This window comes from Staurois parvus, unplaced genomic scaffold (assembly GCF_062004578.1).
Source record: "Staurois parvus isolate SC_StPar_1 unplaced genomic scaffold, SC_StPar_1.0 ptg000068l, whole genome shotgun sequence".
Classification (NCBI taxonomy): Eukaryota; Metazoa; Chordata; class Amphibia; order Anura; family Ranidae; genus Staurois; species Staurois parvus.
In genome coordinates this window covers 8994085-9018233 of record NW_028317864.1, presented here as the reverse complement: position 1 = coordinate 9018233, position 24149 = coordinate 8994085, and the positions used below count along the sequence as shown (strand labels likewise).

The 24149-nt window shown below is 42.2% G+C and overlaps 1 protein-coding gene across 1 annotated transcript in view; it reads left to right on the top strand.

Moving 5' to 3' along the window:
• Positions 1–24149, top strand: part of LRRC8A (leucine rich repeat containing 8 VRAC subunit A) — a 65156-nt gene that overhangs the window by 29508 nt on the left and 11499 nt on the right. Inside the window, exon 3 of the mRNA XM_089669115.1 lies at positions 3718–5875. Coding sequence (XP_089525241.1) covers positions 3725–5875 — 2151 coding nt within the window. The 5' untranslated portion in view covers positions 3718–3724. The remainder of the gene's footprint in view (positions 1–3717; positions 5876–24149) is intronic.

The window sequence follows — 24149 nt, the reverse complement described above, 5'->3', positions numbered from 1 at the left end:
TACATTTAAAAACCGGCAGTGTGTACACTGCTCCTCTCCTACCTTTCTCTGCCAACCAGACCCCCCAAACACTGTTCCACTGTATCGGCTAAATTTTTCCTATCGGCAATATATCGATAGGGTTATTTGTGGCCGATGTTTCGGTGCATCCCTAGTCTAAATGATTTTTATTAAAGCATGATTCCATCACAAGAGTGCAACGTTTTGGAGTCACGCAAGACCCTTTCGTCAGGTATGTCTTGTTTGTGATGCGATCATGCTTCCAAAAGAAAAACATTTGGACGCAACTTGAAGATCCATGGTGTGTTGGTAATATCTCCATAGTGAGAAGAATTCGTGTCCCATCTTTGGTGTCAGTGGAAGAATATTAACACATTTTTGGTGGCGGGGGAAGGAATATTGCCTCAAATCAGTGGGAGAAATGATGTTACAAAGGCCAGATAAAGGAAAGCGAAGGGATGCAGTTTGGAGACCACTGAGCTAGAGGGTGGAAATCTTTGAACCTCTGTCAGATTTGTATTGCTGTCTTTGTCCATGCTGGGAGGTTACTCTTCACTTACTAACAGAAGTTCTAACTTTTCCACATTAAATTTTCAAATTGAAAAAAGTTTTAACTAAAGTTTCACTTTACTTTGTTGGGAATTATGGCTTCCTGGACTTAGTGTCTGCCCTTTAGATCTGGAGGGTTGCTGGGTATTGAACCCTAGGCATTTAGTGTTGTATTGTTCTATTAAACTTTCAGCAATGCATTGGTTAACCCGTAACACAGCCCCTTGACAGTAGGCCTCTAATTTCCCAGCATCAGCGTGTGACTTCCTGTCAATGAGATCTTCGAAGCTGATGTTTAGAACATATCCATTTTGGAGCACTCAGTGCTGTTAAACATTTTCCCATATATTCTTTAAATTCCACAAAGGAATACAACATACTTTTGTCTTGATCATGTTCAAAACAACAATTCTATAGGGGATATTGCTGTAGCCCTAAATGTAATGTTCAATTACGATAGGGAAAAATGTGCTTAAAATTCCCATGTACAAGAACTGTATGTTAAAGGAACATATAAAAAGAGGAAGGTAACCGAGACATAGTGGTTGTAAGGAATATCTGCTATATTGGGAAGGTGCACCTTAAGCTTTTTTTTTTTTTTTTTTTTTTTTTTTTTTTTTTAACGTTCAACCAATGGGATTGAACAAAAAAAATGGCTTGATTCACCCATCCACACATTCTAGGAAGTAAATGTGTAGGGATCTTCATAAAGTAAATTTACCAACTTCAGAATAATAGGAGTAGGCTAGAAATAATATAAACAAATGTATGATTTTAAACTTTGACCATAGGTATGCTTTAATAGTCATGAAATTAATAATCATTTGATAGAGATACCTGTAAGGAGAATTTATACAGCAAGGTACTCAGAGCTGCAGGTAATGTCATTTTTTGCCATCATTTGGTAACCTAAGATTTGGGTTTAACAGATAATGAGAAAGCATACACTGATCAGACATGGTTTTGAAATTTTCAGACTGATATTACAAAATGCTTTCTATGCATGAAAGTAAAAAACCTTCAGTGTGCAGCTCCCCAGCCCCCCTTAATACTTACCTGAGCCCGATCCAGAGATGTGCACAAGAGCGGTGGCTCTCTCGGCTCTTTCCCTCCACATTGGCTCAGACACAGCAGCGAGAGCCATTGACTCCTGCTGCTGTCAGTCACAGCCAGTGAGAAGGGAGTGGGGGCTAGGACTGAGCCATGCTCTGTGTGTCTTATGAGCCAGCTCGGGAGCGGCTTGCTATGGGGGCACTCGGCAGGGGGGGGGGAGCCAGGAGTGCATGCGGGGGACCTGTGAAAAGGAGGATCCGGGCTGCTCTGTGCAAAACCATTGTAAAGAGCAGGTAAGTAGTGATTTTTCTTTTTACCTGTACAATCACTTTTAACAGATCGAAAGGAAATGAGAGAAATTCATTGTTTGGATTTACATCCACTTTTCGGTTGAGCTCCACTTAAAGTGCAAGTTCTGCTTAAGGCTTCATATCCGCTCCTACTTCACTGTGATTGCCTAGGCAATCAGAAGCGGAAGTTGTCCTCCACGTGACAGGTCCCAGAAGACTATGTGACCATTTACAAGGCATAGTGCTACTCGCGCATGTGCAGTGGTCACCCAGCTGAGAAGCCACAAGCTGTTACAGCCACGTGCCCACACTTAAGATGCCGGCGCTGAGGAGAGAGAATGGTTGGTGACACTGGCTGCGGTGAGGACACAGCTGTTTCGGGGGACAGGTAAGTGTGTTTTTTTTTTAACTAGTTGCTGACCGCAGATAGCCGAATGACTGCTGCACTGCGGCCGGCCAGTTCTGGGTGGACGTCATATGACGTCCTCCCAGAATGCGCTCTCCTGCACGCCCCTGGTGATCTCCATGATCAAGTGATATGGTAAAAGGCCAATCACAGCGGCCTTTTACCATTTGATCTTCTGTGTCCAATGACATGCTGATCACAGTGAAATGCAATTGCCGGTTCTCAGCTGCACTTTCCTCACGCTGTCAGAGCGCGAGGAAAGTACTGCCGACAATCGGCAGTTGTCAGAGCAGCGATCGGCACTGAAGATCAGTGCCCTGATGATCGGTGCTCAGCAGTGCCACCCACCTATGCCACCCACCAGTGCAGCCCAGCAGTGCTACCAGTCAGTGCCAACAGTAAGTGCCCAGCACTTGCGCCAGTCAATGCCTAGCAGTGACACCAGTCAGTGCCGCCTGTCGGTACCCATCAGTACCGCCTCTCCGTGCCACCTCATTAGTGCCACCCATCGGTGCCCATCAGTGCTGCCTATCAGTGCCCACCAGTGCTGCCTCATCAACGCACATCAGTGAAGGAAAAAAATTACCTGTTTGCAAAATTTTATAATAGAAACAAAAACCTTTTTTCTTTTTTTTTTCAAAATTTTTGCACTTATTTTGTTTATAGCTCAAAAAGTAAACAGGCGATTAAATACCACCAAAAGAAAGCTCTATTTATGAGAAAAAAAATGATAAAAATTTCATATGGGTACAATTTGCATGACCGCGCAATTATTCAAAGTGCGACAGCGCTGAAAGATGAAAATTTGCCTGGTAAGGAAGGGGGTATAAGTGCCCGGTAGGAAAGTGGTTAAAAGTCAGCAGCTACAGTTTTTGTAGCTGCTGACTTTTATTTTTTATATTTTTAACTGGCGCTCTGCTTTAATCACAGTCCTAAACATACATTAAATTGTGTAAGGAAAATATCTTGTCCCTATTGCCGCAGGTAAAGGGAGTATTTGTCTGGAACTTGTGTTTAAATCATGCATGTGGTGGAATATATTATAAAGATTATCTTATTTCCCTAGCACAAATTGTATTGTACAGGGAAATAAACCACGATTTATTCTTGTCTGACTACCAAATGCTGCCTATTTTTTAACTTTCTCCTTAAAAAAAATGGAGTAGCTTAGGGTTTTCACAGGAACAGAACAGATCATTGTGAAAGTATCAGTGCGTCCCTTGTATTCCTGTGGGGGTGAGTAAATCCACTTTGGGAATGATATTTTGCAGGATTTTTTCTATGTGAGATATAATTAATCTTGTCTTCCTCTTGTAGTGATTTGTCCTTACCTGTCCTCTGCTGATTATAAATACATGTTAAACCTATGTTCTGGGATTCTGGTTATTAGTGAAACCTGTTCTGTTTTCTTGTTACCAGGTGAGCCATGATTCCAGTGACAGAGCTGCGGTACTTTGCTGACACACAGCCAGCCTACAGAATCCTTAAGCCCTGGTGGGATGTATTCACAGACTACATTTCCATTGTCATGCTTATGATAGCAGTGTTTGGAGGCACCTTGCAGGTCACCCAGGATAAGATGATCTGCCTTCCCTGTAAATGGGTCACACATGACAGCTGTAATGATTCCTACCGGGCCTGGGCACCTGCAGAACCTGAATATCCAAACTCTAGCATGGTGCCTCCAGAAACACTAGGCCCCACAGGCATAAAATATGACTTGGATAGACATCAGTACAACTATGTGGATGCTGTGTGCTATGAAAACCGTCTACATTGGTTTGCAAAATACTTTCCTTATCTAGTGTTGTTGCACACTTTGATCTTCCTGGCATGTAGCAATTTCTGGTTCAAGTTTCCTCGGACCAGCTCCAAACTAGAGCATTTTGTCTCTATCCTGCTAAAATGTTTTGACTCGCCTTGGACTACTCGGGCCTTGTCAGAGACTGTGGTGGAAGAGAGTGATCCTAAACCTTCAGGTGGAAAGATGAATGGTTCAGTTGACAAAAAGTCTTCTACAGCCAGTGAAGATGTAGAAGCAACTGTACCCATGCTGCAGAGGAGCAAATCCAGAGTGGAGCAAGGAATTGTGGACAGGTCAGAAACGGGGGTGCTCGATAAGAAGGAGGGTGAGCAGGCCAAAGCATTATTTGAGAAGGTGAAAAAGTTTAGGACTCATGTGGAAGAAGGGGATATAGTCTACAGGCTCTATATGCGGCAAACAATCATCAAAGTTATCAAATTTATTCTGATTCTCTGTTACACTGTGTACTATGTTAGCAGCATCACCTTTGATGTGGATTGTAAGGTGGACATTGAGAGCCTCACTGGCTATCGAATGTACCGATGTGCCCATCCACTTGCCACCTTATTTAAAATCTTGGCCTCATTCTACATCAGCCTTGTGGGCTTTTATGGTCTGGTCTGTGTGTACACCCTCTGGTGGATGCTAAGACGATCCTTGAAAAAATATTCCTTTGAATCCATTCGTGAAGAGAGCAGCTACAGTGACATTCCAGATGTCAAGAATGACTTTGCTTTCATGCTACACCTCATAGATCAATATGACCCACTTTACTCTAAACGTTTTGCTGTTTTTTTGTCTGAAGTCAGCGAGAACAAATTGAGGCAACTCAATCTCAACCATGAATGGACACTGGACAAACTACGCCAACGCATCACCAAAAATTCCCAGGAGAAACTTGAGCTTCATCTTTTCATGCTTAGCGGGATACCTGACACTGTGTTTGACCTTGTGGAGCTGGAAGTGCTCAAGCTGGAACTAATACCTGATGTGACCATCCCACCTAGTATTGCCCAGCTCACAGGCTTGAAAGAACTCTGGTTATACCACACAGCAGCTAAAATTGAGTCTCCAGCCTTGGCTTTTCTCAGAGAAAATCTCAAATCTCTACACATTAAATTTACAGATATTAAAGAGATTCCTTTATGGATCTATAGTTTAAAAAACCTTGAGGAGTTGCACCTCACTGGGAACTTGAGCGCTGAAAACAATAGATATATAGTCATAGATGGTCTCCGTGAACTTAAGAGGTTGAAAGTGTTGAGACTGAAGAGTAACCTTACCAAACTGCCCCAGGTGGTGACTGATGTAGGTGTCCATCTGCAGAAGCTTTCAGTAAACAATGAAGGCACCAAATTAATGGTTCTCAACAGTCTTAAAAAAATGGTGAACCTAACTGAGCTAGAACTGGTACGCTGTGACTTAGAGAGGATCCCACACTCCATTTTTAGTCTTCACAATCTTCAGGAAATCGATTTGAAAGACAACAATTTAAAAACCATTGAGGAAATCATCAGCTTCCAGCACCTACATAGACTCACTTGCTTGAAGCTCTGGTACAACCATATTGCCTACATACCCATTCAGATTGGCAATCTGGCAAGCCTTGAGCGCCTGTATCTTAACCGCAACAAAATTGATAAAATACCACCACAACTGTGCTACTGTCGAAAGCTGCGACATCTAGACCTGAGCCACAATACCCTAACAAGCATCCCGGCTGAAATTGGCCAGCTCCAGAACTTGCAGTTTTTTGCTGTAACTGCCAACCACGTGAGTATTTCCCTTTGTTCTGACTATAGGAGGTTTTGATAAAGTTGTATATGACAGGCAAAGTTGTTGCAAATGTGCTGCTAGGAAGGGAAGAAGCTACTGTGAGTAAGATGTTCAGAGATGTTTGATTAGTTTCAATGTGTGGGGTTTATTTTTGATTCCCATACTTTTCAATTTAATCTAATAAAGCTTACCTGTAGGTAAAATTAGTATCTCCTAGACGTCCACCTTTTAGGAGATATTGGCTTTTTTTGATACCCAGCGCATGTGCTCTGAAGAAACGGCATATCCATGCCATTCCTTAAGAGCACTGTGCCCTGGCCCGGGACTCCCGTGCGCATGCGCGGGAGTGACATCATTGCAGTTCGGCCAGTCAGACGATCAGAGCTTGCAAACCCGGAAGGAAGACAGTGTGAAGATGGAAGCCATGTGGAGCCCTGACAGTGCTCTGCTGGAGGGCTTCATTTCAAGGTAAGTCCTGCATAATGTGCTAGACATCCTAGTCATAAGACCAGTGATTGGCTGTCACAATGGTCACGTGATTGGGAGCTATCTGACAACTCGATCACTGTGCGGACATTAGGACCCATTTTTCTTGCCGCTGCACTTACACTTTAGGTGATCGGCAAGAGGTTAATGGTGTATTTCCAACAAGACAAAACAAAACCTAGACAGTACTGTATTCAGTAGTCTACATATATGTCACTTAGTTTTGTAACTTTTAAATATACATATAACAGTGAATATCCGTATATCAGAGAAACTGAACATTTCCCATCTGTTATGGTCCACTACAGCCCTTGAAGGAATTCATAGTACTGTATATACAATTGCAGACTACAAATTACAAGTAAAACTTGAAGCGGTATTAAATGTAAAACCATGGTGATCTGGCCAGTAGCACACCTCCTGTATTAGAGTGCCCCCACTCTGAATGAAGGAGCACAGGGGGCACCGTTTGGACAGTAGCATTGTCAATCTGGGAGAAGGGAAGTGTTTGATGTACTAGAAAATTTAGATACATTAACACATTGAGCTAACACTTTATAAGCAATTACAGCAAATAGATGTTTTCCCTTCTGGGATAAATGGTTTACATAAAAAGCTGATCATTGTAAGCACTCTGGTCAGAAAATTGTTTGTCTCAACCCTGTAACTGCTACATTTGCAGAACAGCATGTTCTGTTGAAAAGCAACAAACTTACTGGCTGGAAAATAAAAGAAAGCCTAAAAAAGAAAACTAATGCAGCCATCACATCTAAGAACTGGTAAGCTGCAATATAATAAATGTTTGCCTTTTGGGTTTAATCCTGCTTTAACATTTAACATCTCCAGAACCACGGGATCATAGATGTAGCAAGAACAATTGCTTATTTTTGGTATATTACATTCCATTTCTTATAACACTGTTGCTTGTTAGACCTATCTGTCCTTTCACATGTTTTCTGACTGCCATTGTAACATGGATCAGTTCTGAAGATAAAGGGATCATTTTGTCATATTTGTACATACTCTTGGTTAGTATATACTTATTGCTATATTACATTGATTTACATAATGTAGTGTGATGGTACATCATCTATCTATCCATTCAGTTGTATCCGACCCTCGGCGATTGCATGGCCTAAGTTGAATTCATGGAAAAAGTCGCTTACGGTCACTCGTAAGCAACTTTTTCCATGAATTCACTTAGCAATTATTTTACAGGGGTAGGTTGCCAGATCCTTTCCCAACCCCTACCATGCAGGAGATCCCGCAAAGCTAGGGATGAAACTAGGACAATTTAGACAGGAGCCAAGTAACATACCAGCATGTCTTTGGAGTGTGGGAGGAAACCGGAGTACCCGGAGGAAAGCCACGCAAGCACAGGGAGAACATGCAAACTCCATGCAGGAGGCTCCATGGTTGGGAATCGAACCCATGACTCATTTAATGCACAGCAGACGTGCTAACCACTAAGCCACTGTGCCGCCCAGATGGTACATCATAGACCTCTCTTATTGAAATTCAGCCATTTCTTAGGAATTTTTTACAGTTATTTTTCATTAATTTATTTTTTTAGGTTTTTTTTTTTACCAACATTGTATTTCATAATGTTTGATATGCTACGTTTATAATGTGAGAAAACCTTCTTTCCTAGCATGTATAAAGAAAATAAACTATTAAAACTATCGGGTGCTTAATAAAGTATATATAAAATAGGCTGTGTCAAAAGGAGAGCTCCACACAGTGAGGAACTCACAGGGACAAATAGAGATGGTAAATCTCTCCAATGGTGACACAGACCGCAAAACGTGACAGAGGTTCTAGTCTAACATCATTTTTTTTTTTTTTTTACCTTCCCCTGTATCAACTGTGGGTATAGGATTGAGTGTATAAAGGGTTTCTCTTTATTTATTTTATTGGTTGAACTGGATGGACTTGCCTTATATTAATCTATATAATTTGGGCTTTAGATACATATAAGGAAATGACGGACGCAAGGTGGTTCTCTCGTTCTGGGAGGACGTCATATGACGTCCTCCCATTCTAACTGCGCCTGCGCGGCTCCGGGAGTGCGCGGCGAAAGGCGGTGCGCTGTGTCCCTCGGACACAGCGGATCACCAATCAACGGAAAGAGCCGAAGATTTCGGCTCCGTCATGTGATCAGCTGTGTCCAATCACAACTGATCTCATATATATAGGGAAATGCCGGTTATCGGCATTTCTCTTTTCACGAGCTGTCACGCTGACAGGAGAGGAGAGCCGGTAATCGGCATTCCTCGGAGGGGATATGTACACTGATCATCAGGGCACCGATGATCAGTGTGCCCTGATGATCAGTGTAACCCCAGCAGTGCTACCTGTAAGTGTCCATCAGTGCCACCTGTCAGTGCCACATCAATGCCACATATCAGTGCCTACCAGTGCACATCAATGCCACATATCAGTGCTCATCTGACTTGCCTTTCAGTGCCACCTATCAGTGCCCGTCAGTGCCGCCTATCAGTGCTGCCTATCTGTGCCCGTCAGTGCTGCCTATCTGTGCCCGTCAGTGCTGCCTATCTGTGCCAGTCAGTGCTGCCTATCTGTGCCAGTCAGTGCTGCCTATCTGTGCCAGTCAGTGCTGCCTATCTGTGCCAGTCAGTGCTGCCTATCTGTGCCAGTCAGTGCTGCCTATCTGTGCCAGTCAGTGCTGCCTATCTGTGCCAGTCAGTGCTGCCTATCTGTGCCAGTCAGTGCTGCCTATCTGTGCCAGTCAGTGCTGCCTATCTGTGCCAGTCAGTGCTGCCTATCTGTGCCAGTCAGTGCTGCCTATCTGTGCCAGTCAGTGCTGCCTATCTGTGCCAGTCAGTGCTGCCTATCTGTGCCAGTCAGTGCTGCCTATCTGTGCCAGTCAGTGCTGCCTATCTGTGCCAGTCAGTGCTGCCTATCTGTGCCAGTCAGTGCTGCCTATCTGTGCCAGTCAGTGCTGCCTATCTGTGCCAGTCAGTTCTGCCTATCAGTGCCATATGAGTGCTGCCTTTCAGTGCCCATCAGTGATGCCTGTCAATGCCCATCAGTGCACCTACCAGTGCCTCCTCATCAGTGCCACCTATCAGTGCCCATCACTGCAGCCTCATTAGCGCATATCAGTGAAGGAGAAAAATCACTTATTTACAAAATTTTAAAACAAAAACTAAAACGTTTTTTTTTTTCAAAATTTTCAGTTGTTTTTGGTTTGTTTAGCAAAAAATAAAAAACCCAGAGGTGATTAAATACCACCAAAAGAAAGCTCTATCTGATAGTCTCAAAAAAGTGATAAAAATTTCATATGGGTACAGTGTTGCATGACCGCGCAATTGTCATTCAAAGTGCGACAGCACTGAAAGCTGAAAATTGGCCAGCGCAGGAAGGGGGTATACGTGCCCAGTAGGCGAGAGGTTAATGGTTTCCTACACTTTTAGAAAGAAACGGGTATCCCTCACTGATATGCTACTTGGATTCTCCAATAGAAGTTCAGATGCAGACAAATTCATGTTTTTAATGCCAGTTCAGTGTAAGATTAATCTGCTTGAGGCTAGGTTCACACTCATGGGGTGCGGTACATCGCATGTGATTCACACAGGAACCCCACCACAGTACTGTGCAAGTCACATGCGAATTACATTACATTATATATGGCTCAAATCGCACCGCATCCACACCAAAAAGGTGCAGGACCCTTTTTTGGGTCCACAGTAGAATCAGATCGCATGGGTATTCACACCTATACAATCCGATTCTGCCCAACGCACTGCGTTTTGCGGACCATTTTTGGGGTGTTGTTATCTTGACATACACACCCGCAGCAGAGCGCATGAACAGGGTGCAATTCTGATGCGGTATGGAATTCCCACAGAAAACGCTGCGAATTCTGGACCGCATCAGTGTGAACCCAGGCTTAAGAAAACCAGGAATGAGAAACTGAAAGACCTGTTAGTAAAAGCCACACATACTACACAGTTAGGCACATACTTACCTCTTGACTGTTAATACAGTGAGAGTGTACAGCAGGGCTTGACAAATTTGTTTTGAATCTAGGAGCTAGCCAGCTAAAAAAGTTAGGAGTCAGTTTTGTCTTTTTTTTTTTTTTCCAACTAACAAAGCTTTATTTTCAACGACAAAACTCCTTCTCTTATGTAGCCCTGATGTATACATCGTTTACAGATGCATGACACACTCTGTTTACACACGGAGAATGCACGGTGGTGCCAGTATGTGTAGAAGCAAAAAAAACTATAGCTCTGCTGCAGTTAAGCAGCAGAGCTAAAGCTTTGTTTTTTGTTTTGTTTTTTGTTTTTTTTCTTTATACTGTAGGTAAAATTAGCTAAAGGTTCTCTACCGGGCACTTTCACCCCCTTCCTGCCCAGGCCAATTATCCGCTTTCAGCGCTGTCACACTTTGAATGGCAATTGCGCAGTCATGCAACTCTGTACCCAAATATTATTTTTTTTTTACTGATTGAGCGGCACCAGTTGATGGGTGGCATCGATTAGCACTAATAGGCTGCACTGATTATTGCAGCACTGATGAGTTCCCTGATTATCTGAGCCTGTAAGAATTGCCTGGGGCACGCAGGGGGGCAGGGTACAGGGAGGACATCAATAGAGACCCTCCCAGAACTAGCTGACCATGCTGTAGCTGTCATTTGGCTATACCAGGGGTGGGCAAACTTTTTGATTTGAGGGCCGCAATGGGTTCATATATTGGACCCGGGGGCCGGACCAAGAGTAGATGAATGAATATTCCCCCATAGTAAGCATAGTAATTCATCCCCCCTATAGTAATTCATCCCCCATATAGTAATTCATCCCCCATATTAATTCATCCCCCATATAGTAATTCATCCCCCATATAGTAATTCATCCCCCATATAGTAATTCATCCCCCATATAGTAATTCATTCCCCATATAGTAATTCATCCCCCATATTAATTCATCCCTCATATAGTATTTCATCCCCCATAGTACTATTCCCCCCCAAGTAGTAAGCCAAGTCCCCCCTGTGTCAATTCACTTACCTTTGCTCCGCGTGTTCCTCTCGCCGTGTTCCCGCGCCGTTCCGGTCTTCAGGGCGGACTGTGAGAGGAGCCTAGCTCCCCTCATGTTCGTCACGCTGCCCCGCCTACACACATCCTGACAGCCAATGTTTGCCTGCCCTGGCTGTTTTTTTTTGCCCATTGCTGGGCTATACCGTGTTCGACAACTGGGAATGGGCTGACAAAATCCCAGGCACCATGACACAATTTCTAGTCACCATGGAAACCTGGTGCCTGGGATTTCTCGAGTCTTGGTGTATAGTATTATCACTGATCACTGTATTAATGTCACTGGTGATGTCAGTTGCCATTAGTCAGTTCCTCCCTGGATCAGTTAGTGACAGATTTTCCGCCGCACTACTGCAGCCCAATTATAGGTCATTGGTCGCCACCATTCGTAGTAGTAATAATAAAATAAAAATTCTGGTGTGTATATAAACACCATAGTTTGTAGGCACTATAACTTTAATGCAAACCAATCATTAAACACTTATTGGGATTTTTTTTTTATCAAAAACATATAGCAGAATACATTCTGGCCAAAATTTATGAAGAAATTGGATTTTTTAAAATTTTTATTGGATATGTTTTATAGCATAAAGCAAATTTTTTTTTTTATTACGATACAAATACCAGGGAACTTCCTGAAGCTACTGTAAAAGTAAAAAAAAAATTTTAGCTAACAAAACAATCTGACTCGTTTGCTAGAGATTGTCCTGAACCCTTTTGGTATATATTGTGTTGTAAAAGCTGTTCGTGTTTAATAAATTAAAGACAAAATCAGTAGGTCCAAATACACATGAAATAGTCAAATTTGTCATTAGACATATTTCACTCTTTTACAAGTACAATATCATTAAAGTTAATCCTGTTCCTCACGTTTCTAAAAAAGGGCCCATTTACTGTCCTTCAGACTTTAGGAGGGCTGGACTGTACCCAGTAAGAGTAGAAAAGGTGTAGGGGCGGAAGCACAAGGAACTGGTCAGGTGTGTATTTTGTTACTGATTTAGGGTTGTATTCAATATGTGCAAAGAGAGATCACACCAATACTTATACGTATAACATTTATTGCAAGTAATGACAAAGATAAAGAAAATCTAACAAGAATACATCACTAAAGATGCTGTTAAGCCCTGGGTCCCCTCCATTACATGGCATGGCACACAGGTGACCACAGACACATGCATATTGCAGCTCCGACACGAGACAAATTTTTCCAGTCTAGCTGTGTGTTTTATACTGGACCTGTATGTAAGCAATCGACAACCCACCCTCCATGCAAACAACATGATGACCTTCTGAGGAAGATAGCACATTCCTGAAAGGAGAGCAGTGGTCTGGCTTGGCTTGTCCAAATGGTCACATTCCTTTGTTATTTAAGGTAATCAGACCTTGTCCTCATATAGCCCTTTAACCTCTTGCCGTCCGCCTGCTGTTGATAAACGGCAGGGCGGTGGCACTCCACGGGCGGGTTGCCGTTCATAAACGGAACCCGTCATTTCTAGCTGAGCGCGCAGCACCGCGATCCGGTGCCCGCTGTGTCCTCACACAGTGAAACACCAATCGTCGGACGGGACCTCTGTACGAGGTCCCGATCATGTGATCACTGATTGGCCAATCAGTGATCACATGCAAAGTAGTAAGCAAGTCACTTGTGACATCATTGCTTACTACGTGTGAAATCTGTGAATGATCACAGAGGTCACATGATACAAGGCTATTCACAACAGCCTTGTACCATGTGACAAGCTGTGACCAATCACAGATCACTCAGTATTTCTCAATGACTGCAAGAATGCAGACAGAGAGAAAGAGAAATGATTGCTTTTACATCCTATATGGGTGTAAAAAAAAAAGAAAAAAAACTTCATCACCCCCCACAAGTAGTACAGTGTCACCATGGTGACACTGTACTGCTAGGGTGACAGTATGTAAAAATAAAAATATAAAAATGTAAAAAAAAATTATAATTTTTGGTTATAAACTAATTCTGATTTTTTTTTTTTTTACTAAAAAATAAATTTTGGCCAAGATTTATGATGAAATATTATTTATTTGCAAAATTTTATTAAAAAAACACTTTTTTTTTCAAAATTTTTGGACATTTTCATTTACATAGTAAAAAAAATAAAAATCCCAGCGGTGAATAAATACCACCAAAATAAAGCTTTATCTGTCTCAAAAAAATTCATATGGGTACAGTATTGCATGACCGTGCAATTGTCATTCAAAGTGTGATAGCGCTGAAAGCTGAAGATTGCCCTGGACAGGAAGGGGGTAAAAGTGTCCGGACAGGAAGTGGTTAACCAAGGCTTGGAGGCATTCTTAAACATTTGTGAGACCAACGTTAATAAGGAAATTTGTAATATGCAATTTCCCTATCAGTGTGTTGCTGTCCACGAAGCATGCTGATAGGAGGACAGTACAGAGAGTTGAGCTCAACGGTTTGCAACTTCAACTCCACCCTGTGACTGGACAGTCAAAAGGGAAGAAGAGATATCAGGTCCTTTCTTTTGCTTGACAGGTCTGTTCTGCATGGCAGAGCTATATACAGGAATGTATGGATGGAAATACAAATCCTTGGACAGGTAAACTGCTCTCTACATCTATTTCATCGATGTATTTAGTAGGGATGCACTGACATTTCGGTGGCTAAAATGTTTCTGTCAAAACCACCCCTTACGGCCGAAATGTAAAAAAAAGCACCGATACAGGTGCTGAAAAAACCCCGCCCCTCGTCGCCGCCGCTTAGTAGTTCTCAGCCTTACCTGAGAAACCATCGAACGATCCTAGCACTAGGCATAGAGATGAGTGAAGGAAAGATGACCTCCACTCATATCTATGCCCTTGGAGGACTGGAGCGATGTCGCTTCCGGTTCCAGACATTTTTTTTTTTTTAAAGCACTAGATCAATGCTTTTTTTTTTTTTTTGATCCAATGCTTTACATTGCAGAGAAGAGATGTGGGGTCTTATTGACCCCATATCTCTCCATAAAGAGGACCTGTCACAAATTATTTCTATCACAAGGGATGTATGCATTTCTTGTGATAAGAATAAAAGTGATTAAATTTTTTTTTTAAAGGGACAGTGAAAAAAAAAGTAATAAAAAAGTTTAAAACGCCCCCGTCCCCCCATGCTCACACGTAGCGGTGAACGTATACGTAGGCCATGCCCACATATGTAAATGGTGTTCAAACCACACATGTGAAGTATCGTCACGAATGTCAGAGCAAGAGCAATAATTCTCGCACTAGACCTCCTCTGTAACTCTATACTGCTAACCTGTAGAATTTTTTAAAGCATCACCCATGGAGATTTTTAAGTACTGAAGTTTTACGCCATTCCACGAGCATGCACAATTTTAAAGCATGACATGTTGGGTATCTATTTACTCGCCGTAAAGTTTCGGTTTCGACACCAGAATTTTCATTTCGGTGCACCACTAGTATTTAGATACTTGCCTGGAGTTTACTGTCAAGTTGCACATCTTCTGATAGCAGCTGGTGGACTTTCTGCCTAGCAGTTTATTCCCACCAAATATCTACATGTATCCTACTTAGAACTATCCCTAGCAGATGTCAGCAATATTTGTATAGATATTATTGAGCATTGATGGAATCCTGTACCACAGGGATACCTTTTCATATTGTTCATCTTGGATCTCGCTGACAATAGAAAAATCTGTGAAAATAAAGATGCTTACCCATTCTTTATTTGAAAATGGTCTTTTTAAAGTCCACTTCCATTCCTCCATGGAAAAGAGGCTGCTATCTAGTCCTTTAGTTACCTAGACTCTTCTGATTAATATTTAAGTGGTAATTAAAGTTTGATGGCAAAAAGTTCATTATGATTATTGGCCATAGTGGCTGTATTGCTAAAAATAATTTACTAAAAAGTAATCTGGCTGCGTCTTTCTTAGAGATCTGCTTACACCAACAAGATCATCTTTGATTTTCTTTAATGGTTTGGACATTGGACCACATAGGGTAGAATATGTTTCTCTAAGAGGGAAAAGAGCCTAATCTGTATTTGCTGAAATAACACAGTTTTGATGATTCTATGACTACCAGAATGTGAGACTTTTAAAGGATTCCAAGCTTGTTAAAGAAGAATCCCAGGTATGGATATTTGATACATTTACATTGATCCAGCTTGGACCAAATAACTATGCATATACCATACCTGACTGATGCCCCTGGAAGCTGGAAATCACTGAAGTAGACCTCGCTAGTCCACTTACTTCTGGGTATTCTGAACACAGGAGGTTGGCTGCTCGGCACAGGCACTATTCTGAGAATGCTTTGCTTTTTATGGATGCATGGAAAGTGTTCATTGGACAAGGTGGAGAGGCAGGGCGGTGACATCACACTCTGCACCTCGTCAAATCAGAGAACGTTTTGAATTAATTCATAAGATGCAAAGCATTCTCCTAATGGTGTCTGCACTAACAGCCAACCTCCTGTGTTTACAATGAGGGCTGGTTCACACTATAGAAACGCAGTTCAGGTGCGTTTTTTTGCATTCACATTTTTGGTGCATTTTTGATACATTTTTGACATGTTCCCGAGCATTTTTTATACATTACTGTTAATTTTTTCCTCCTTGCTTCTTCAATTTAAATAGGAACATGTGCTTTCCAGTGCATTTTTGATGTGTTTTACTGTGTTCCAGTACATTTCTGTGCAGAAAAAATGCACCGTGTTCTACTTTTTTTTTTTTTCTGCAACTAGAACACTTTGGAACTGCAAGCACTGATGTGAACTTTGACATTGACAACCATATAACCTACTTTCTGTGCATTTTGGATGCAGAAAAAAAGCAACTGAAACGCATGTAGTGTGAACTGGCCCTAAAGCAGGGCAGCTGCTCGATGTGGGACCCGGAAGCAAGTGCAGATTACTAGACTAGCCGTGTCTACTCCAATGATTTCCAGCTTCCAGGGGCATCAGCCAGGTATGGTATATACACAGTAACGTTAGTCCAAGCGGGATCAATGTAACGATGTATAAAATATCCATTCCTGGATTTCTTTACTTTAACAATGTCACTTTGTCTATACATGGACAGACAACTCCCAAGATTCATAGGTGGGAAATGCAATGTCTACTGGTCTTCACATGATCCCAAGGCATGGGGGGCCCGCAGCAACCCTTGACCCATGGTGGCATTAGCACAGGTGCTGTTTGAACACTCTTCTCCTCCATATGGCTGAGACTGTACAAGGCCTTCCAGCTATGAGGCACTTGTTTTGCTTTTCTTCTCTGCCCTCCTCCTAATGGTATGATGTCAGTTCCAGCACAGCGAGGCTACTTTTAGAACAGATGTTAATATACTCACCACAAATGTAACAAAGCTACTGTGTAACTCTTAGGAGCCGGAGGAAGTTCTATTAATGTTTTTTTAATAATTAATGGACTGTGCTCATTTGCTGTTAACCAGATTGCTCTAGTGGAAATGGCTTTAGAATGTGATCTGTCCATTCAGATTGTTTAATCGTAAAGTGATTACAGTACAGTTCAGGGGACATTAAATGATCATATTCTTCAAAAATAATCCATACACATCCACTGCCTAATGGCCCTATTTATGGAATTGTGCTGTGTTTTTATGGCTCCTTGTAATGTCCCCAGTGAACCTCTCCTTTTCCCCCTCACTTCCGTTTGGAACAAGCAGTGCACATTAGTTGCGTTTATGTACTGATCTATTGCTCTCTGCACACAGCCACCCTTCTCTTACTCGCTCCTCGGGTGGATTATGGGATTTGCAATGTTCCTATATACAGTAGAACCATGTAGAACAGTGGTCTAAAAACTGTAGCCCTTTGCTTGCCTTTAACCAGCCCTTGGGCACTATTCCTCCACAGCCCATGTTTTAGAATGAAGGTGGGTTGTGCCACCTACCATATTTTTCGCTCCATAAGACGCACCTAGGTTTTAGAGGAGGAAAACAATAAAAAAAATATTCTGAACCAATGGACTGCAGACATAGTACAGGAGATGACCAGAGACTGCATACATAGTACAGGAGATGACCAGAGACTGCATACACAGTACAGGAGATGGCCAGAGACTGCATACACAGTACAGGAGATGACCAGAGACTGCATACATAGTACAGGAGATGACCAGAGACTGCATACATAGTACAGGAGATGACCAGAGACTGCGGACACAGTACAGGGGATGACCAGAGACTGCGGACATAGTACAGGGGATGACCAGAGACTGCATACATAGTACAGATGACCAGAGACTGCGGACATACTACAGGAGATGACCATAGACTGCGGACACAGTACAGGAGATGACCAGAGACTGCGGACACAGTACAGGAGATGACCAGAGACTGCGGACACAGTACAGGAGATGGCCAGAGACTGCATACGTAGTATAGGAGATGGCCAGAGACTGCGGACGTAGTACAGGGGATGACCAGAGACTGCGGACGTAGTACAGGGGATGGCCAGAGACTGTGGACGTAGTACAGGAGATGGCCAGAGACTGCGGACGTAGCACAGGAGATGGCCAGAGACTGCGGACGTAGCACAGGAGATGGCCAGAGACTGCGGACGTAGCACAGGAGATGGCCAGAGACTGCGGACGTAGCACAGGAGATGGCCAGAGACTGCGGGCGTAGCACAGGAGATGGCCAGAGACTGCAGACCTTTGGGGAGTGGAAGAGGAGGGAGCGGGTACCTGAATTTGACAGGTACCTGCTCTCACTTCCTTGGAGTTGTCCTTCCTCCCACTCTTCTGGGACACGTGACAGGTCCCAGAAGACTGCTGGACCATTAACAAAGCGCAGCGCTTCTCGTGCATGTGCAGTGGGCATCTTGCTGTGAAGCCGCAAGCTGTCACAGCCAGGCGCCCACACTAAAGATGCTGGTGCCAGAGTGAGAAGACGGTGAGGACACCGCTGGACTGAGGAACAGGTAGGACCGAGGAGCAGGTTCTTCTGCACAGAAGAGCCGGCCGGCCGCTCCATATTCACTCCATAAGACGCACAGACAATTTTCCCCATTTGTTGGGAGGAAAAAAAGTGTCTTGTGGAGCGAAAAATACGGTAAATCTCAGCTCTAACCTGCCTGTGCAGACCAACTCACTTGGCCAAAAAGTCTGGTATGATAATCACTGTTGCAGGCAAGGCCCAGCTGCTGCCTATGCAGACCATGGCCTCGGGTGACAAAGATTTCAGGTCTAGTTCAAAGCTTCCCACAAATGATGTTGCTGACTGACTGTAACACTTTCCCATATGTAATGAAAGGTTTCCAACAGCAGTACTGCCTGTCAGTGCTAACCATCTTAGTCCTTGTTGCCTGTGCATTTTGTACTATGTACTTGTGGTTCCCCTGTGATAGATCTACTGTATATACCTAAAACCAAACAACTAGCGGACTAGGGCAACTGTCTTACTCTTCTAGTTTTCAGTTGTAGATGTACTAACACACAGCAGGCAAACTGTCTTTCAGCATCTCTGACCCTAGCTTTGAATAGCCTTGTGTGGCTGTGATGTTTTAAGCAAACTAGATGACCACAGTTTGATGGCCACCGTCGGTCAACCCATCTTCTCGGAGCCCAGGCTGTCATGGACCTTCCCCAGTTTGTGACTGGACAGTGAAAGGAGAAGCAGTACGGTGATTACCTCACACCTCTGTCAATCTGCTTTCTCCTACAAGCATGTTTCGTGCGGTGCTTAAACTAATGGCTCCTTGTGATGCTTCTTCCTTTCACAATGTAGCCCTGCTGTATAGGGACTACAAGAGTGTGCTACTTACATTCAGCTACTTGCATTAAAAAAAACCTTTAAATTGTGTAATGATTACAGAGCCGCCTTTATGTGTGTCTTTTAAACATGCCTAGAGTTCAGCTCTAAAGTAGCCAATTGCAGCAGCATGGGTGTGACACCATTATAATTACCTTGGCGAGTAATGCAGTAAGGAACCAGAAAGGGTCATGTCTGAGAGCAAGATACAAGATGTCAGCAGGTCACATTCTGTTCTTGTTAAGCATTGTGTGAATTTTGTGTAATGTATGTGAATGTGTTTGAGTGATTAATTTTGATCCAGTGGCATCCATTTTAGGCGTTGAAAATCCCCTGACATCTCAGCCTGTCCATGTGCCACAATTCGCTTAAATCACACGAAGATCCATGTGGGTCATGTTACATAGTTAGTCTGGCTGAAAAAAGACAAAAGTCCATCCAGTTCAACCATTAAAGAAAAAAAAAAGGTTATAATCCTATACCCACAGTTGATCCAGATGAATGCAAAAAAAAAAACTCAGGAAAGCATCACCCAATTTGCTCCTGCTGGGAAAAAATTCCTTCCTGATCCCCAGAGAGGCAATCAGATATTCCCTGGATCAACTTTACCTATAAATGTTAGTATCCAGTTATATTCTGTGTATCCAAGAAACAATCCAGGGCTTTTTTTTAAAGAAATCCACTGAACTGGCTAGAACCAACTCTTGAGGGAGTCTTTCACATTTTTACAGCTCTTACTGGGAAGAAACCTTTCCGTGTTTGGAGATTACATATCTTTTCCTCCAGATGTAAAGAGTGCCCCCTTGTCCTCTGTGATGACCTCAGGGTGAATAACTCTACACTGAGTTCACTATATGAACCACTGATGTATTTATACATGGAGATCATATCCCCCCTTAATCTCCTCTTCTCAAGAGAGAATATATTAATAAATCAACTCCTTGATCCAGGCCTCAGACTACATTGCTGGCATGCATGGCGAGGGGAAAATTTTCATTGATTAACAAAACAGAAACTTCAGAGAATGAGTGACCTACCTAAGGATTTGAACCCATTTTGTTTTTCTTTTTGTAGCTAAGGACTTTCAAGGGCATATGAAGTACTGCTGGTAACACAATAAATACATGTAATAAAATGTCATTTTATTGTACAAAGGCTAAAAACACATGTCGCACCACATCCACGTACTTTTTTTTATTATACAGGATTTATATAGCGCCAACAGTTTGCTCAGCGCTTTACAATATGCTTCAGCAGAAAGTTCACATTTGTTCTCACATGAATCGGTAACAAAGAAAACATTCCACATGCATGTTGAACTCATTTCGAACAATCGTGTGTTCAGGAGCACATGTGAATGAGATTCATGTGCTTAGAATAAGGCCTTTAAAAAACAATAAATATGTAAATCAGGGGTAGGCAACCTTTAACCACTTGCCTTCCTCAAGATTTACCCCCCCCCCTTAATGACCAGGCCATGTTTTGCTGTTTGGCACTGGGGTCATGTACCAAAACTAAATTTATGTTCTTTTTTTCACACAAATAGTTTTCTTTTAGTGGTATTTGATAAGCACTCAGTTTTTTATATTTATATATATATATATATATATATATATATATATATATATATATATATATATATATATACATAAACGAAAAAAGACCGAAAATTGTAAAAAAAAAAAAAAAAAATTTCTACTTTCGGTTATAAAAAAAAAAATACAGCAAAGTTAGTCAGAAATGTAGGCCAAACTGTATTCTGCTACTTGTCTTTGGTAGAAAAAAAAAATCCCAATATGTGTATATTAATTGGTTTGTGTGAAAGTTTTTTTTTTTTTTTTTTTTTTTTTTTTACACAAAGTTGTCACTTTATTGATATATTGCTCATGCGCGCCATGGGTATATGTGGAATAACACCCAAAACACATTCTGCTACTGAATATGGGGATACTACATCTGAGAGACTTTTTGGCAGCCTAGCTACATATGTCATATGTGAGAAAGGTATGTCCCTTCTCGCTGCCTGTAAAGGGGGGGCCGCAGTTAACTAGTTGCTAGGATTGTTCTCACATAAAAAGCGCACCGCCAGCTGAATAAAATACCAGGATGATGTCTGTAGCTGCAGGCATCATCCTGGTATAACCACTCAAAGTCCAGTGATGTTGCAGTACATTGCTGGTCCTTGTTGGGCATATATATAACAGCAGAGAACATGGGCATATGATGAATCAGGTCTGTGGGCCAATATAACCGCAATTCATTATTTTTTTCTAATACCCATGTTCAGAGTTAGGCCCAAAAAAGTTTTAAATTCTGAAACAGTGATAGGTTTCTATGCGAATTGTCTGGCAAGAGCTAAGTTTGGGTGGGCAGCCATGTATTGTGCGTATAAATTGCTTTTGGTCACAATCAATTGAGGGGCAAAACACTAGTGCTGACAGCAAACAGGGCTGATCTTGCTAATACTATGTTGCTGGGAACACTATACTAAGGAGGCACTAGTATAATTCTGTTCATGATCAATATATTGATCCATACAAACTCTATACTAGTAATGGTGGTGATCACATAGTTACATAGTTTGGCTGAAAAAAGACAAAAGTCCATCTAGTTCAACCATTAAAAAAAAAAAAAAATGTTATCCTATACCCACAGTTGATCCAGAGGAAGGCAAAAAAAAAAAAAAAACCCCAGCAAAGCATGACCCAATTTGCTCCTGCTGGGAAAAAATTCCTTCCTGATCCCCCGAGAGGCAATCGGATATTCCCTGGATCACCATTACCTATAAATGTTATTATCCAGTTATATTCTGTGTATCTAGGAAAGAATCCAGGCCTTCTTTGAAGCAATCCACTGAGCTGGCCAGAACCAACTCTTGAGGGAGTCTATTCCACATTTTCACAGCTCTCACTGTGAAGAAACCTTTCCGTGTTTGGAGATTACATTTCTTTTCCTCCAGACGTAAAGAGTGCCAGCAAACACAAATGCTCCTGCGCTTGGGGATGGACTCGATGCTACAACCACATTAAGAATGTCCTGGAACATGCACACCTTGCTGCCCTCAAATGGACCGGGGGAATCCAAATATACTGAATGGGGAAAGAACAAAAAGAGGGCGCACAGGCCTAGTGCATTACCATAAAAAATGTTTAATAAAAAATAAAGTAGGTGTTGTACTCACAAACGACAATATAGTCAAGGCACATCATAAAAGAACAGCTGGATCAACACAGCGCTGAGTAACAGTCCGCAATAGGGAGTTTAGACATCCAAAATATACTGAATGGGGAAAGAACAAAAAGAGGGCGCACAGGCCTAGTGCATTACCATAAAAAATTTTAATAAAAAATAAAGTAGGTGTTGTACTCACAAACGACAATATAGTCAAGGCACATCATAAAAGAACAGCTGGATCAACACAGCGCTGAGTAACAGTCCGCAATAGGGAGTTTAGACATCCAAAAGGCTGACGCGTTTCGAGGACTTGCCTCTTCCTCAGAGCCAGAGGAAGAGGCAAGTCCTCGAAACGCGTCAGCCTTTTGGATGTCTAAACTCCCTATTGCGGACTGTTACTCAGCGCTGTGTTGATCCAGCTGTTCTTTTATGATGTGCCTTGACTATATTGTCGTTTGTGAGTACAACACCTACTTTATTTTTTATTAAACATTTTTTATGGTAATGCACTAGGCCTGTGCGCCCTCTTTTTGTAAAGAGTGCCCCCTTGTCCTCTGGGATGACCTCAGGGTGAATAGCTCTACACCGAGTTCACTATATGAACCACTGATGTATTTATACATGGAGATCATATCCCCCCGTTTAATCTCCTCTTCTCAAGAGAGAATACATTCAGTTCCTCTGATCTTTCTTCATAGCTGATCTCCTCCATGCCTCGTATCAGTTTGGTTGCCGTTCTCTGTATTTTCTTCAGTTCCCCAATGTTCTTTTTGTGAATTGGTGCTCAAAACTGGACTGCATATTCCGGATGAGGTCTTACTAATGATTTGTACCGGGGTAATATGATATCTCTCTCTCTGGAGTCTATACCTCTTAATACAAGAGAGGATTTTGCTCACTTTAGAAGCCTCAGCTTGGCATTACATGCCATTATTAAGCTTGTGATCTACCAGAACCCCCAGATCCTTCTCCACCGTTGATTCCCCCAGTTGTACCCCCCCTAGTATGCATGATGCATGCACATTCTTAACCCCCAAGTGCATAACCTTACATTTATCAACATTAAATCTCATTTGCCACATAGTTGCCCAATTAAACAGTGCATTGAGGTCGGCTTGTAAGTTGAAGACATCCTGTAAGGACGTTATTCCACTGCACAGCTTGGTGTCATCTGCAAAGACTGAAATGGGATTTGTAATCCCAGACCCCATATTGTTTATAAATATATTAAAAAGTAAGGGTCCCAACACTGAACCCTGGGGTATACCACTGATGACCCTAGACCATTCAGAGTATGAATCATTAAGCACTAGTCTTTGGATATGAACTTTTAGCCAGTTTTCTAACCTTTTACATATGGATTTTTCCAAGCCCGTAGACTTTACATTATACATTAGTCGAGTGTGGGGAACTGTGTCAAACGCTTTTGCAAAATCCAAGTATACCACGTCCACCGCCACCCCTCTGTCCAGGGTTTCGCTCACCTCCCCATAAAAAGAAATTAGATTTGTTTGACAACTTCTGTCTTTGATGAATCCATGCTGTCTGTTGCTTAAAATATATTTTTTTTCCAGCAAGAACTCATCTATGTGGTCTTTTATTAAACTCTCCAGTATCTTCCCAACTATAGAAGTTAAACGAACAGGTCTATAATTACTTGGTAAAGATTTTGATCCCTTTTTAAATATTGGCACCACATTGGCCTTACGCCAATCCAGTGGTACTATGCCAGTCATTAAAGAGTCCCTAAAAATTAGAAACAATGGCTTTGAATTGGCAGAGCTCAATTCTTTAAGGA